The following is a 16,227-nucleotide window of genomic DNA, read 5'->3' on the forward strand; positions in this document are numbered from 1 at the left end:
CCCATCCCCCTCAGTTTTTATTGTTGAGCAAGACGTTGTATGGTATGAAATGTCCCTTTGGTCAATTCAGGTCATCTGTCCCAAGTGTGTCCCCTCCCTACTTCTTGTGCACCCCAGCCTACTCGCTGAGGGGGCAGGGTGGGAAACAGAGAAGGCCTTGATGCTGTGCAAGCACTGCTCAGCAATAGCTGGTGTGTTATCAACACTGTTTTAGTCACAAATCCAAAACATTGCACCATAGGAGCTGCTAGAATACAATTAACTCCATCCCAGCCAGGCCCAGCACAACATTATTACTATTGTACAAAGCCCAGTAAAGCTTAAAATTTTCCATAGCTACTGTGAGCCATGGCTTCTGCCATGAGTTCTGCACCAGTGCAAGACTGAAATCTAGCTGTACGTAGCTACAGTGCTAGCATCAGACTTTGGTCTGTCTTGGGGCCATTAAGTTTTATTGGAGTACAAACAATAACAATAGAGTGTGTAAATTAACATGGTAATTACGAGAATAATTTTAGGCATTGACTTGGTCATATGGCATTACTTGGGGCCATTGATCAATTTGTGTCAATTCCAGGATCAACTAGTGTCAGAGCTTTTGGGGATGTAAAGACCTTATTAATAGTGTGTTGTCAGGGTCTGTGTATCACCATAGCTTCTTTGAATGTTTAATTAAATATGACCTTTTAAATGAAAAAAGACCTTTGTCTTTACACATCTCAAAACTGGCAAAAGATACAGTGCTAAAAAGTGTTTGCGTGCTGAGACCAAAATTGAAAACTATTACCTTAAGAATGAATATTTTGGGTTGTGAAAATAAAGTAAAAAGGCTTATAAGGATATTTTAGAACCGTATGCAACCCAGTAGATGTAATATATAATATGTAACCATATGCAGTTGATAGGTAATGCAACAATTGCCACTGATTAAAAAGAGCTGGGTACTTTAAGCTCATGTTGTTGGAATTTTAAGCTTGTTTTTTTTCTAATTGGGCCAGTAGCAATTGCACTGGTCCGACAAGATGTGTTGTAGATTTGTTTTGAGGAATTAATTAGGAATTCTTCTTCTAGTTGGCTGGTAGCAGCTAAGTGTGTCCCACAGGAATAACTCTGTCGGTAACATCTAAGTTGGGAAAATGGCTTTACTAACAAAATATCCCCTAGATTTGATACCAAAGAAAAACAAAGAGAAAAGATCAAATCCTAGTATTAGTAGTACTAATAAAGGCATTATTATCATACATCAATACAGTACTGGAGTCATATTCTGCATTGATTTCATTGCAGGCAGTTTGTATCACCTATGTATGCTTATAAGTTTAGAAACAAGTAATTCTGAAATACACAGTGGAAAATGTTCTACTTTAAAATCCTACACGTAGTTCCAGAATGCATTGGATCAATTTCTTAATCAAAGAACAATATTACACTGGCTTCCGTACACTCACCAACAAAATCTGTGTTGGTTAACTCTTAGTTTTTTGTCATTTTCAGTTTGGAAATGGTTCTTCATAACTCAGTTAAAGACCTGTGTGGCTTTGACATTGAACATTTCTGTAGTAAAGCATGAAGTGACATATAAATGAAATCACTAATAAGTAAACAATTTAGCACATGAATATATTGGTATGTGACAGATGAGGATATATCAACAGAAAAAGCAACTTAAAATCATAGGGAGGCTATCATTTTTTAAGGCACTTATCCAGTGACAAATATATATCAAAACATTATTTTTTCAACTTAATAATGTGAAGAAGGCAGGTTCAAAACCAGCTGGCTTCTGAGAGTCCAATTTGAAAGTCCATAAAGTAGCCTTATTTTTCACATATGGTGAAAGCCCATGCTTTAGTGTATTAGAACTGCTCAGGGAAAAGAGGAATTGAAGTGCAAGTCCTCTGTATGTATGATCTACTGTGATTATATATGTGTATGCTTGCATATCAAAACCTATTAGTTGTAATTTTCTCCTTCCTTGATTTTTGTTTAAACTTCCTTTTTCTTTCTTTCTTTTTTTTTTTTTTTTCTTTCTTTTTTTTTATATTGCTGCTGTAGATCCTTCAGGATCTTTCTGGTACCTTCCTTTCTGGAACTCTGAACTAAAAGACAAGCACAGTGGAGTTGCAGTTTCTGGGTTCCACTGTTGCTATTGCTATCAGTTTGTTCATTCATCATGAACCTCTTTTGGAGTTTGGATACACCAATGAAGTTTATCTAATAATATCATAAGACTATTCTCTGGCAATGGTTGTATGTTGTCTGAGATGTTCAAGTGAATGTTTAACTTTGTTTATTATCATGCTTTTTGTTTGCCTGTGCTTGGCTATTTATCATTATTTGTAGTCTTTCCATGTGGCCTTGCAGTTAATTTCCTTGATATTTGACTCCTTTAATTTACATTTCCTCTTTGCACCAGTATACAAGTGTGCATCTTCTTACGTGATCACCTATGTCTGAGAGAGATCTCCTTACTTTTAAAATTTGGGAAGCTGATTCAATTTGGTTGAAGAAGAACAGTTGAGCTTATTTTTCCTTTGTCAGATATGTCCCCTACATGTCACAGGAGCCAATTTACTGTTGGGCCATTTCAAATGCTACAAAAACACGTGGTGATTTATCTATCTGTAATTTTTTTCTTAGTGTGTGCTTTTCTACTTGGGGTTCTCTCAGTCTATTTCCATCTATGAGCTTGGCCTAAGTTGCCCTAACTCCCTGCCTATAACATTTCAAGTTTCTTCATTCCTCCCAGCTCTGTCTATGTACAAGATATTTTGTTGGAAATACTGTGGATGGAAGGACCCACACTTGAATCAGAAAATGGGACAAATTTCATTGTACCTCCCTCCCCAAATTTGTGGTAGGGTAATTTTGTTTTTAATAAATAAATTTTAGCTAAATACAGAAAAATGTTTAGTTGGGAAGTGGTAGAAAAATAAACAAATCTTGGAAGCGGGTGAATCTGTTGTGCTTTCTTTGAAATATATCAGCAAATGCTCTCTAATGACTGTATTTTGAATACACTAGAGGCTGTGGAGCACTTTACCCCAAATGCCAATAAACAGCCTTCATAATTCTGCAGTCAGTTTCTATAAGATGAACGCATTCTTCAGAAAAAGAATTTTCAGGAATTTATCAGCTACTGGTGAGAGATAGTTTAATAAGATGAGCCCCACATATGACGATCGAAAAAAACCCTTATTCTCTCATTTTAAACTCAGCCAAGGTGTCTGTGTTGACAATCACAGTTCTGCTTGAGTCATGGAAGTTGAATACGCTAGGAGGATCTTCTGAAAATGAGTTAATGCTCTTGTCTCCCAGCCAACAATTTTTAAATAAAATTGTCTTGCTCTGCTTTTGACAAAATGCTTTTGTCATACTTGCATAAATATTGAAACAAAATAACTTCAGTTATACAACCAATGATTTATACTGATGCTTAGTGTTATTTCACTGAACCAGAGAACTTTAGGAATAGGAGAGGTAGGAACTTGAACCATCAATTCTTTGTTGTGCAGTTTGGCTCATGTTTAGGCTCATGGAAGGTATTATTCAAGCTCAGTACTTGTGTGGTGTTGGGGAACAAAAACCAAAATCAGGTTGGGATTCCATTCAGCTTTCATTCAGGTCAACCAAGTCTTTTCAGCAGAATGTTTCATACTGTTTCTTTTATTCTAGTTTTAAATAAACAAAGGAGAGTGGTCTCACCCCTGCTGGGTTTCTTCTTTCCTGTTAACTGCAAGTACAATTTTTTGCCTAGTCATCTCTCTGTTTTTTACTTTTCCTGGGTTTTTACATCAGCTTTACTAAATCCTGGTAGTCCTTTTTTTCCACTCCAGATAATGGTTCTCCTTTCCTATCATTTAAACCTTTCAAACAGTTTTCTTTTAATAGTATTCTTCTGTTTTTCTGGATTTTTTTTAAGCTGCAAGCACCTTTCTGGCTTAGCGTGTATACCACATTTCAGAAATGATCATAGAAAAATTGTCCTTTATTATTATTGTCTTTATTAGTCACTAGTAATAGTAGTAAAGATAATAAAGGCAGTTTAATTATTCAGTATTAGCAGCATGAGACATCCTACCATGCTCTAGTTCTTGCTTAAAACTAACTAAAAGTCCTCAACAGCAGAAATGGGATCTAAAATTGAGGCTTCTCTTGGCACCCCTGCTTCAGACCTTGTCAAAGCCAGGGCTGAAGAACAATTGCAGTGGTTCTGGTCTGGCACCTGATTTTCCTCCCGCCGCCTGAGCTGGTACCTGTTTAAAACACCTACTACCTGCTAAGAGCACCCTTGCAAAGAGACTGCCTGGCCTGGCTGGGCCTTCTGTATGGGCCAGCTGCTTAGAGAATACAACCCCTCCTGTGCAAGCCTTGAATAATAATATGGTGGACCTGTGTGCTCCAAGGGTATGGTGCTTATCAACAATGGGTAACTCCTACTATGATGATTTAGATCGTAGAAATTATGTCGGGAAGAATCAGCAGCCAGGACAGTTTTGAATTACCCTGTCTTGATGGGAACCAAAATTGCAGGTTTTGAATAAAGAGGTATGCTGGTGTTTCTTCATGCAGTGAAGGTATGAACAGGCTTTAAAAAGATCTCTGCTTGACCACAGTAAAGCCTGACACACTGTTGTTATTTCAAGAACATTTCTGGTAGACGGGATCAGGAAAGGATTTTTAATTGATTCTGCAGAAGCTGCTTTGTCTTACTACTGAGGGCAGTATGAATACAGTTATTTTGCTAAAGACATTTTAAAAATTACCTGTATTTAAGAACATTTTCTGTTTTAATGTATTAATTCCTATTTCGTGTTCTAAATACCATGTTATTTAATATTACAGCATGTATCCTGTTGAACCAATAACACAGAATGAAGATAATTCCCATCTAAAGGAGCTCAGTCTAAATTATACTGTTTTTTCCATAGTGTTTGCACTTTTAAGAAAAATTGCAATGGAGTATTTTTTGCTTGCATTTTTCAGGCTCTAACCAGAGAGTTACAGCACAGCGTACAAGAGCTGAGAACAAAAATCAAACAGGCAAAAAAAATGGGAGAAGTGAGAGCGTGCAAAAAGGGTCTTTCCCAAGAGTCTGTTCAGTTGGCAGCGTCTATCCTTAATGTTTCAACAACTGATCTTGAGGAGATATTAGAAGTAGAAGATGATGAGGTAAGTTATTTTAAGGACCCCCCTTAAGTAAAAAGGGGCTAGATCAGAAGATGCTGTATATTTCCATTCTTGAGGAAAAGGATTTCCAGGTTAAGGCTGGAATTTCATCGTGCAGCACCCAGCACAAAAAGAATAGAACGTTTGGATTTAAATAAAAAGGTCAGGTTAGAGACTCATAAGGTGGCAAGACTTTGGGCATGCATAAATAGAATATAAATATACTGTTTTGAGCAGGTACATGTAGAGACATTATTTGAAAATCCTTAGTAGTTTCCTTTTTCATGAGACTATTTGGCAGGGTTATACATTTTAAAAAGACTTCTGCATTAATGAAAACAAAATTAGAATGTGTCTTGCTGTGCCAGATTGATTCCATTGATGCTTCCTTTCTTGAGTTGTGATACCTATTAAAGGTATTTCTAGTAGACGGATGGTTTCTGGGGGAAGTCACTGCCTTTTTTTGTTGATTCTATCATACATTTTACTATGAAATATTTGATAGTGTTTCATCAAATCACTCTCTATTAAATAGATACAGTAATAGGATTTCTTACCCAGATTTATTTAGGCCTGATCAAATAACACATGAAAAAGCTTACACTTACTTTAATAAGAGTGTCTAGGAGTTGGTCATTATTGGGCTGTAACAGTACTCTGGTGATGACTTAGGGTTAGCCTTATTGGAGCTTTGTATTACAGAAGTCACAAAAGAGAGTTTTCACGTTGGTTAAATAAAGGTGCATTGTATGTGTATGCGCTGATATGGATTACATTCATGAATACAAATAAATCGACCAATCCCTGCCCTGTTCACTGACATTTATACCCCCCTGTAAAGCGATTTACTTTGACAGAATTGTTCCATGCTTACCTCATTCTCAAAGTAATTTCTACATCCTATATATTTTGTTTTAATTGCTGTTGTGAATATATGTGTAAAACACACCAATATACTTAACTATAAATAGAAAACAAATTTAAAATACAGGTGATGAATTTACACTACACAAATTTTAGATACACATTCCATTTATCAGTGTGTAGACTCAGGAACCTTTACATGGAACTCATAAAATTTACACATAGATCACACATACGCCTGTATATTCATGTGAAAAGAACATGCCGTGCACGTTTCTAGGGACAATCACGGACAAGGGTAGGTTTATAAATTTAACAGAGCCCTCATACTTGGTGGATATGCTTCAGATAACTAGTCTTGCAAGCATAGTTCCCACTTCCACATGCTGTTTATTTAATGTATATCCAGTTACACATTTCCTTTATTGTTCATTATGTTCTTCTCAGGTGGTGTCAAAATATTGTGTCTGTTATATTTTTCTATTTTTAGGAAACAGCAAAGACAAAAATGGAATTTGAAAAAGATAAAGAATGGCTGCAGTATATACAGAAACTTCTTGAAGCACAGGTGCTAAATTTACATCTTCTCTTAATGAACTATAACTTTCTACTCTGAGTAGCTAAGTGTTTTTAGGTTGTAAGTAATCTATTGCATTTGTAATTATGTTGCCATTGATGGTCCCAAACTATACTGTGATAAGGCAATGTAAAATCCTTGTTTTGTAGCATTTCCTTTTTATTTCTCTTAAAATAAGAGTCACTAGATAAAACTGAAGAGGTGTTAACCAAGGATTTGTGATAGCTAACTTAACAGCTGAAACCAGTGAAACAATGCTGGAGAAAACCAGCACAGATCTTGGCAAATGTGTTAATTGAATTATTGAGACAGTGTGTAATGCTTGCTAGAGTGAAAAGGATCCATTCTCTCATACCTCTTAGAAAAAAGAGATTTTTTATTATGTGCCTTTAAAGTTAGTAGTTGATATGGACACCTGAGGAGTTCATGGGTTTCAGTGACCTTTTACTGTGGACCTGTTTCCAGTCAATTCATGTTTTCCTCATAGCCAGACAGCTGTTTATTATCGTGTCTTCCCGCATTCTCTACAATATTTTCTACTGAGACCTCGAGCAGCTTGTTAGTGGGAAGTAAATATTGATTTGGCATCCTGTCAATGCAGAAAGAATGAAAAAATTTCCACCAGAGGCCCCTCAAACATTTTCCTATCGACATTTTCTGGGCAGAGAGGAAAGCTGCATAGAGGATGACAAGGCTGAGACTAGCAGAAATCCCTGAGGGGTCCATTGAGACTGCCGCTGTGACCTGTGTGATACTTTTTCTTCTCTTTCAAGTCTTTTTTTTAATACACACAGAGTCTGCTGGGATGCTCCCCTCTTGTAAGTGATCAAGGGCAGTTTATTGGCAGGTGAGAGCCCTGCTTTTCTAGCCATAGTCAGCTTTTGTTTGGACATCACTGACAATATACACTGACTCTTGAAACTTTTCCATTATATTTTAGTTGTCTCCTTTATTCAGATGATGGGTAGCTGATGTCTGAAAAGAAATAAAATTTGATTTATAAATGCAATGTTCCTAATGCATATTCACTAGCATGGGTCCATTAGTGATGTAGTTCATTTCTGTTAAGAGTGTGAATGATTGAAAATATTTTGAAAGCCATTTCAAGGGAACAATCACATTCAGACTTATATATTTCATCATTAATAGCGTTTGTGTCTAGATTGTCCTATGACCAGATTTTTAAGAAATGACAGTTTTTCCCTTCTTCATTATCAAAACTTAATACCATTAAGACTGCTTAATTGCTGCAGTGGAGGAGATGGAAATATCAGTTTTCTTTTGCTGGCTTTGTCAGAAGTACTGGCATTTTAATTTAACCTCGTAGTGTTACATGGAACTCAGCAGTAAAAGCACAAATATTTCCATTCACTAAATTGCTTTCATTTTAAGAATTTTTTTTTAATCTATAAATTTCAAGATTCTGTCCATATTATGGACTCCAAAATAGGAATCAGATTCATGGGATACGAGAATTCTTATTCTGTTTTTTGTTATCATCCTTTGGCAGATTGTTAAAAAATCCTGAGCAGAATTTTATCACTTCCCTTTGTCTGATATAGACAGACAGCAAAAACCAGGGCACGGAGAGTGAGGGGGTTGTTGACTATGTAACCAGCTATATTAGGACTGCAAATGTTAGCTAAGGATAGAGGAGCTCTTTGCTCTTAGCCATATCAATTTGTGTACAAGCTAATAGTGGTTTTCAGTGATTTTTGCTCCATCTTGTGGGGTTCCTCAGGAGGAGCTCTGAAGGTAAAAGTAATTCTTGGCAAGCTGACTGTCTTTAGAATCACAAGGAGATTAGTGCTTTTTGGGAGCAGCCAGCTCTGCTTTTCATTTCTGTCCATGCTAAGTCACATGGACAGAAATTGCTAAGATTTCTTGGTCTCTATTTGGGAACAGCTCACGGAAGAGCTCTATGCCCTTAAAATGCTTGACTCTTAGCTTGTAGAGAGTTTGGTTGTGGTTTCCTTTAGTAGGCGTTGGTAATATTTCTGATCAGAAAACTAAAGCTTATGGTGAAATGAAAGCTTTCTGTCAGGACTTTGCTCATAACAGACTGCTCATTTAATGATTCGGGTTGGCAAACTGTGTACCCGTTTGCATCTTGAACAAAGATGTAGGCTTGCCCTTTTCTGTTATTCTGAGAAAATGTTCAGTTGAAAATTGCATCAGATCACTTAATATTGCAGTTTGATATAGTGTCTTTTTGTGCCATTGAGCCAGGACTTTGGAACATAATTGCCCAGCAGTATTGATTTAATTGCCTAGGTTTATTTGTGGACTCCTAATTATTGACTGGAGGTAAATTTAATGGAGAAACCTTTATGAACACTGGGAAACTGCTGCTGTTGCTGTTATACATAATGAACTGCACCATATCCCTTTAGATCATTCTTCAAGCTAATTTTATTCCGCTGTGACAGTACGATAACATTTAAAATGTCATAGACATTTTATTTTTATTACTGACATACGCCATTTTACTGCTGCATTAGAATTTTGGGGGGGACTGAGGGAAGCACTAGTTGCTTTTTACTGTCATTTTATAGATTCCCCTAAAGTGTAATGATGAAGGATAGCACACCTCTGTTTTACGCTTCATCTGTACCTTTATTTTCCATACTCTTATGACTTGAAAAGGTCTAATTTCTGTCAGCTTTACAAGAATGTTAATATTTCAATGATAAATATTTTTGTATTCCTGAAGTTCACAGACCCCAGTCAGAGTTTATGTGTCCTTATTCTATCAACTACTGTAGAAACACATGTGAAGAAACTACACCACTGCTAAGAAGCTTACAATTTGATAGAGATATCTCTGCATCAAGATGTTATAATGTAAATAAGAATCATATAATTGAAAAGTACAGTCATGTTCTGAATTCTACAGAGCTGATAAAAATCACTTATTGTCTAAACCTACGTCTTGAATGACCAACAAGTGTTTTTTCAGCTGCCTTTTTGTATTTGTACATTAACACCCAATGACTAGAGTGTTCTCACTGAAGTATAAAAATGAAACATCTTAATAACTGACATTACGATAAAAGGTAAAAGATTCTCTGGCCTCTGAAGAACCTGTATGTGGAGAGGCTTCACAGGAGCACATGCAGACATCTCCTACCTGCACAGGGGTATCTGAGTCACGTATAGAGACATCAGACTGATTATGCATAGTGATTGGGCATAGAAGAGAGAAGCTGGGAGACGTATCACATTATAGACCATTGAATTTTCAGTGGTTCATGGTATTTGGGAGAGGAGGGAACAAGTATGGTTATCTCATTACGTATGTGTGTTTACAGCTTGCATGGCAAGTGATGAGGCTTTTACCTACTTTCTCGCTCACATCTGGGTGTGTATGTCTTATTATTTGAACCTGGCACAGTATGGTAGCACTCTCTTTTTGTAATCATAAAAAAAAAAAAAAACCAAACCAGCAACCTTCTCTAGCTTTTTCCCATCATAGGAAACTTTTATAGCTAGATCAAGACGATGACTTCTTTTCACATAGCTTAGACAAGATTTCTTGTACCACCCAAGGCTTTCATTCATTGTGACTGATTGTAAGGAACAGTATCTCGGAAGAATCCATTAATAATTTTGTATGTGAGTACAGCATGTTAGCCCAATCCAGATTACTGCCTGAAGTCTCCAAGAACTATTTTTTAATAAAATACAAATCATCTGCCTAACTCTTCCAAGCACTGAACCAAATGACAGCATTGATTTAGCGTGTCGCTTATCAGATACACAGCAGCACTTGCCTTCCCTCCCGCCTCATGTACTCCTCGGGATATCACATCTCACATAAACAAAGCCTCCTAATAAAATCTTTACTCTCATGACCTCATTATGAATCTAAAAACCATATTCCAATGGTGAAAACTTCCAGAAAAACTCCCTCCCGTCTGTTCTGTGGGCTCTCTGTAGGTATGTGTATAATCCATCTCTAGAACAGGGTTTGGAACAGTATATTCACTCTCCATTGGTAGGGATTTTCCCCAACTACTGGATTCTAAATATAGATTTCTTCTGGTGTCACCTGGGAATGTGCACTAACAGCTATGGTTGTTTCCTTTCAAATTTCTTGGGTTGGAAGTTGCCTGCTTTGCTTTCATTAATCTCCTTTCAGCCTGTGTCTGTCTTCTCTTTGAACAGGTCTCTGCTCATCGCCTGTCCTCTGCTCACAAGCACAGCTGTATTCTCCCATGCACAAACACACATGCACACACTCGCCACTGCCAGCTTCACCAGGTGTTTCAAGTACCTGCACCTTGAAAAGCAGTACCAGTGCAGTCTGAACCATATCCTGGGCACCATTAACACTGGTATCAGACCATCAGAAAGTAACCATGATTTTCTTGTCATTACGAGAATAAGAGCTCAGTCCTGTGCACTGACAATCCATTATGGTATAAATCTATGTTTTATCTCATGCACAGAAACAAAACCACATTACATCACTTGTCCTGGACTGAAAACACGGAGAGATTGGTTTGATTACTCGGGATAAGAATACAGACAGGCACATATATATTTATATAATCATGTATATACAGCCATCACAAAGCAGAATGGACAAAGAACAATAGTGAAGTGAAGCATTTCTCTAATTTTTTTTTGTAAACTTTGACTTTTAGTTTGTAGTGAAATTACGAGGCTTTGGTCATTATAATCTGAGTTTCTTTAGTTTTATTTCAGGTTATTCTTTGTGGTTCACTTAATTCAATTTGAGGCAGCTCTGCAGTGTGATTGGATAATTTTGTTGGGCACAGATATTATACTGATGGATCCGTATGGGGAGATTTAAAATAGGTGTAACCACTAATTCGTGTATTCCAGAAATTAAACACCTTTATTTTTATGTTAACACATTTTAGACTTTGTGAAGCAGAGGCCAAGTAACATTGTGCTCTGTGAATGGAGACGCTATGTCTCATTAGAATAACGACATGGCCTTGCACTCATTATGAGTCTTTTCACTGGCAGAGCAGTGTATATTTATGCACTTGTGCTGAGTGAGACTCAGTCGTGTGGTGTAAGGTCAATAAATATTACTAGTTTGTTTTTTACAGACAGGATCTCCAAAAGAAGTATACTCAAGGTCGGAATAAATAGGTGAGAGAAACAGAAATAACTATCAGCATTCCTGACTCTTTAGGATCATATGACCTTACAGGTATCCATACACCAAGATATCTGTCTGATAAGTTGTGTAAGAAATATGGCATTTCATTCATATGGCTTTCTAGTATCAAAGAAGACATCTATAATTCTGGTAAAGATAAATAAATTTAAAACAAACTTTACATCTACATGTAGTTTGCGCTGTCAAATTTTCTGAATTTATACAAGTCAATTAAATACTACTTCTCCTAAAGCCTACCATAACGTACAGATTTAGGATCGCTATTATTGTTAATGCTTAGTGTTCAGATAAATTGGTTGTGGCACAGATAACTGGAAAACATTTGAAGGAAGTATAATTCTGTATTAAAATATATAATTATCAGTGGTATAAACAAGCTTTCCCTCCTTAGGTGTGCACTTAGCACTCACTGAACTCCCAAAGCCTTCCCCAAGCATATGGCAGGTTTGGAAGCTGGGATGAATACTTTGGAGTACAGACATCTTCAACAGTTATGAAGTTCTGGGGAGAAATGTAGAGGGAAGCTTCCCAGGATAGTTACAGAGCCATCATTAAAAGTAAATCTGACAGGCTTCTATTAAAGGTGAAGACTGTGGAGATCATCCAGTTCTGGGTGTCTGTATGGAAAGAAAACCAGATAAAAACATACAGCACTTTCTCTGAAACGAACAAATGTTGAAAGAATGACATAACGTTCAACTTTCAAATGCTCTTGATTTAAATGAATGATTTAAATGGAAAGAGTTCTTGAAAGATCACTTTGCTATGACATGGAAGCCACAGAGAGTAGTGAGCAGCAAGTAAAATGTAGCTAGAATGATATGAGCCAGAGACATCAATAAGAAACCATTCATCTCAGGCACAACATTAAGGAGGTGAAATGTATCAGAAATGAATGTAGTCAAGCTAGGCAAGAAGAATTAGAGACTTTGAGGTAATGATATAGTGTTCTTGTAAAAAGCATATTTAGACAAGGAAGGAGAGCAATTAGAGTGAACAGGATGCTGGGGTCAGTGTTTTTAAAGCACAGTAGCAAGTAAGTGTCACAGAATTTCAGATAAGATTATGTTTTATATTACTCTGAATAGATTTGTGCTCAGTGAATTGGATCCCTCTATTCCCCAAAAAGTTGTCACAATAGCGTACAGGAGAAAGCTGACAGGTGTAGATGACTACTAGAAAATTCTTACCATAGGCAGAAGTTATTTATGACAGATGCAGACATGTCTGGCCAGCAAGTACCAGCCCTTCAAAACCCCCTTTCCTGTAGAAAAGGGAAATAATGTGTATTATTGTCTTTTTCTGTAACTGCAAAGTGACAGTTGAGCAACATGGAGAATTGCCATTACAGTCACTTCATGACAGATGCTTGCTATTAACAAGATTTGCCCTGCTACCATTTTAGATTTTTTTTTCTGACTTGTTAGTAATGATAAATATCAGTATATACATTCATATCTGTATATCCGTTCAGACATTACACCAGCATTTGTATTTGATGTACTTTTATGTCTGGGGTTTTTTGTTTGTTTGTTTTATATTTTTTGTTTCATATACGTAGGAAACAGGCAGTACTCTATCTCGTATAAGTATCATACAGTTTTTTCTTTAAGATGGAATATTGAAGTGAAAAAATAAAATCAGAGCAGCAATACTCGAGTGTGGAACGAGAGAGTGGTTCTAAATGCAAAAGTATTGCCTTGAACTACAGTTGTGAAAAGCAGAGGAAGCTGGTCATTGGCCTGCTCAACCACCTGCTATATTTTGCCTAGTTTATTTCTGGTGGGCTTATTAAGGTAAAATTATCTCTCCTTCTGATATGAGCGTCAGCTGTTACTTTTGGTGTGGGACTGACCCCTCGGTCACTGCTGGTCTCACCGGGAGTTCAAGAAAGCTGACAGAGCTCTGTGAAGCTGACAGAGACTTTCCAAGGGTGAAAGAAAACTGTTTGGCTCTCCTCTGGCACAGCACGGACCACTCTCTGGGAGGAGCTGCGATGACTAGTGCTTTGTGCCACCTCTAAAAGTAGTTCCCAGCGTACAGTGCACTGATGCACCAAGACTGTGAAAGAAAACCTCTTTAAGCATTACAGCAATGACACTGAAAAATATACCAAATATCTTTCTTTGAAGACATCAATTGTGCAAATACATCTTTTATATCAGAGGAGGTATAAAAGAGGTTTTCACTTTTCTCTGTAAATACATAAATACAATTTTTTGGTATTGTGTTTTAGAGGAGCAGACGTTTGTGTAAGATCCCAATCAATGCAATTGGAGCTTTTGGGGTTTGGGGTTTTGTATTGCTCTGGGTTTTTTTTATTTACAAGTTCTCACGTGTGAGTCTAAGGCAGTTGCCACAGCATTGAGAGCTGTACTGGTAGTTCTGTCTCATCCTCCTGGGAGTAGTGAACATACACTACCATTTCTGCGTGCCCTAGAGTTGACTGTAACCTCTTATTGATCAGCTGATTGAAGATAAATGACAGAGATGCTGCTACTGCAGTTTACATCATTAACATGGTCAGTAAAGCATGAATTGTTCAATAAGGCGTTTATCTTTTTTCATTTTACTCTGTTCTTTTATCATTTTTATGATAGAGAGCAGATTTTCAGACACTAACCAGGTGGGTGAACTTTAAAGATCAGATGTGTGCATGTGTGGTAGTTGTCAGAACTAACTGAAATCTAATGGTTTAAAGATATTTAATAAAAGTTTTTCACATGAAGAAAATAAAGTTCAATGATCATTTTTCTTACTGTGTTTCTTTTTCAGTTTCCTTTTGCTTCATACTTAATGGATGCCGTACTGGAAAAATTAAATGAGAAGAAGAAACTGATAGAAGAGTACAGTTCTCTCATGAAACACACTGTATGATGTTGCTAAGACTTATCTTTGCAAAGTGTGACTAAAATATGTGTGCTGTTTCCTCATGTCTTTCCTCTTCACATAAAGAACTGTCAATATGCATGTTCAATACAGAAGTAGAAACTGTGAACTAATTAATTGTTGAACAAGAGGAATTAATTACATTCCTATTTAGAAAGGAGTGTGGTGTTTGATTCCTGAAGACAAAAATTGCTGCAAATCAATACAAAGTTAAAAATTATTTTCCTTTAAATGCATTAGCAGTGAACACCAGTGCAGGCTTTGTAGAGAGAGGATGTTTTTGATACGACCAATACGCATCTGTACAATTCAGAAACTACAAAAAGCAGCTAAGTAACTCCTGGTTGTACTAGTCAGAACAGTAGAAGGAGGATTTACAAAGGAACTGGGAATATCATTGGGATATTGAATACCTAATTTCTTTTAGCTTCTTTGAAAGTCCCAGCTTTATGATATATGCTACATAAAATGATATGTTTTCTTTATGTTGGAAAAAATGAGAAAATGAATGATTGTAGAAAAAAAGTATTCAATGTAGAGTAATACTCTTGGGAAAAGCTGTATTTTCTTCTGAGTTGGAGTGTATTGTGTACAATGTATTTAATTGTATTTTAAAAACTCAATACAGTAAAGTTATTTCCAGTGTGGGTTTTTTTCATTAGTAGTGTCAGTTCTTTGTCAGCTAACACAAAGCTGCAAGCCCTCACTTTCCTTGGGAAAATGGTATAGAGTTTTAGTCAGTTGTTTCCACTAAGATTTCTCTGGCAGTACTAACAAATTATTGTTGCTTCTTCACATCTTAGGAGTTTGTATTCCTCTGGACCAACCCACCTGAAAAAATGAAAGACCCGGGTTTCTGAATTCATGTGTTAATAACAATAGGCTTTTATACATGGCTCTTCATCTATGGATATCAAGTTGTTTTACAACAGATATCATTATCATTATTCATATTGTGTGGGGAATCAGAAGCAAGATCTATTTGGTCTAAGATCACTCAACAGAAGCATGAAACAGAAAAGTTTTCTGCATGTCAGTCCAGTGTTTTTCCTAGGATGTCACCATGCTGCTTTTAATTTGTGGAGTACACTATTTGGTATTTCTAAGAAAAGGATGAGGAAGGGGAGACATGGCTAAACTTCTGCTCAGTTACACCTGGTGACAACAGGGGCTTGAGAGAATTTTTATTGGAATTACTGAAAATCGTGCAAACATATTCCAACTGCACCTGTAAATTAAGACCTGGATCTAGCCCTACATAAAAAAAGAAACATCTTGATGAATGGTTGACCACCACCTTTTCCACAGCAAGAAATAAGGGACATCATATGAAACTATCAGGTGACATATTCAAAGCAAGCAAAAGGAAGCCACTCCCATGCAAAGGGAATTGAACTGTGCAACTACTTGCCTCAGGGTTTACTGAAGCTAAAAATTTACATGGGCTCCAATGCCAATAAAAATTATGGAAGATAAATCCATCAAAATACACGGAAACCATGTTCGTATGATTTTCAGCGATTCCAGCCAAACATATTTGAAAATAACTTCAACATAACGTCTATTGCTG

The 16,227-nt window shown here is 36.7% G+C and overlaps 1 protein-coding gene across 5 annotated transcripts in view; it reads left to right on the forward strand.

The window, feature by feature from the left end:
• The window catches only part of CNTLN (centlein), a 197,952-nt gene extending 182,653 nt beyond the window's left edge, over positions 1 to 15,299 (forward strand). For all 5 annotated transcript variants that reach the window (XM_075527374.1, XM_075527375.1, XM_075527378.1 and 2 more), the window contains 3 exons: positions 4,987 to 5,172; positions 6,524 to 6,601; positions 14,544 to 15,299. In XM_075527374.1, the coding sequence (XP_075383489.1) occupies positions 4,987 to 5,172; positions 6,524 to 6,601; positions 14,544 to 14,645 (366 nt within the window). In that variant the 3' untranslated portion in view covers positions 14,646 to 15,299. The remainder of the gene's footprint in view (positions 1 to 4,986; positions 5,173 to 6,523; positions 6,602 to 14,543) is intronic.
• The last annotated feature ends 928 nt before the right edge of the window (positions 15,300 to 16,227 follow it).

Source organism: Mycteria americana, chromosome Z (assembly GCF_035582795.1).
Source record: "Mycteria americana isolate JAX WOST 10 ecotype Jacksonville Zoo and Gardens chromosome Z, USCA_MyAme_1.0, whole genome shotgun sequence".
Taxonomy (NCBI): domain Eukaryota; kingdom Metazoa; phylum Chordata; class Aves; order Ciconiiformes; family Ciconiidae; genus Mycteria; species Mycteria americana.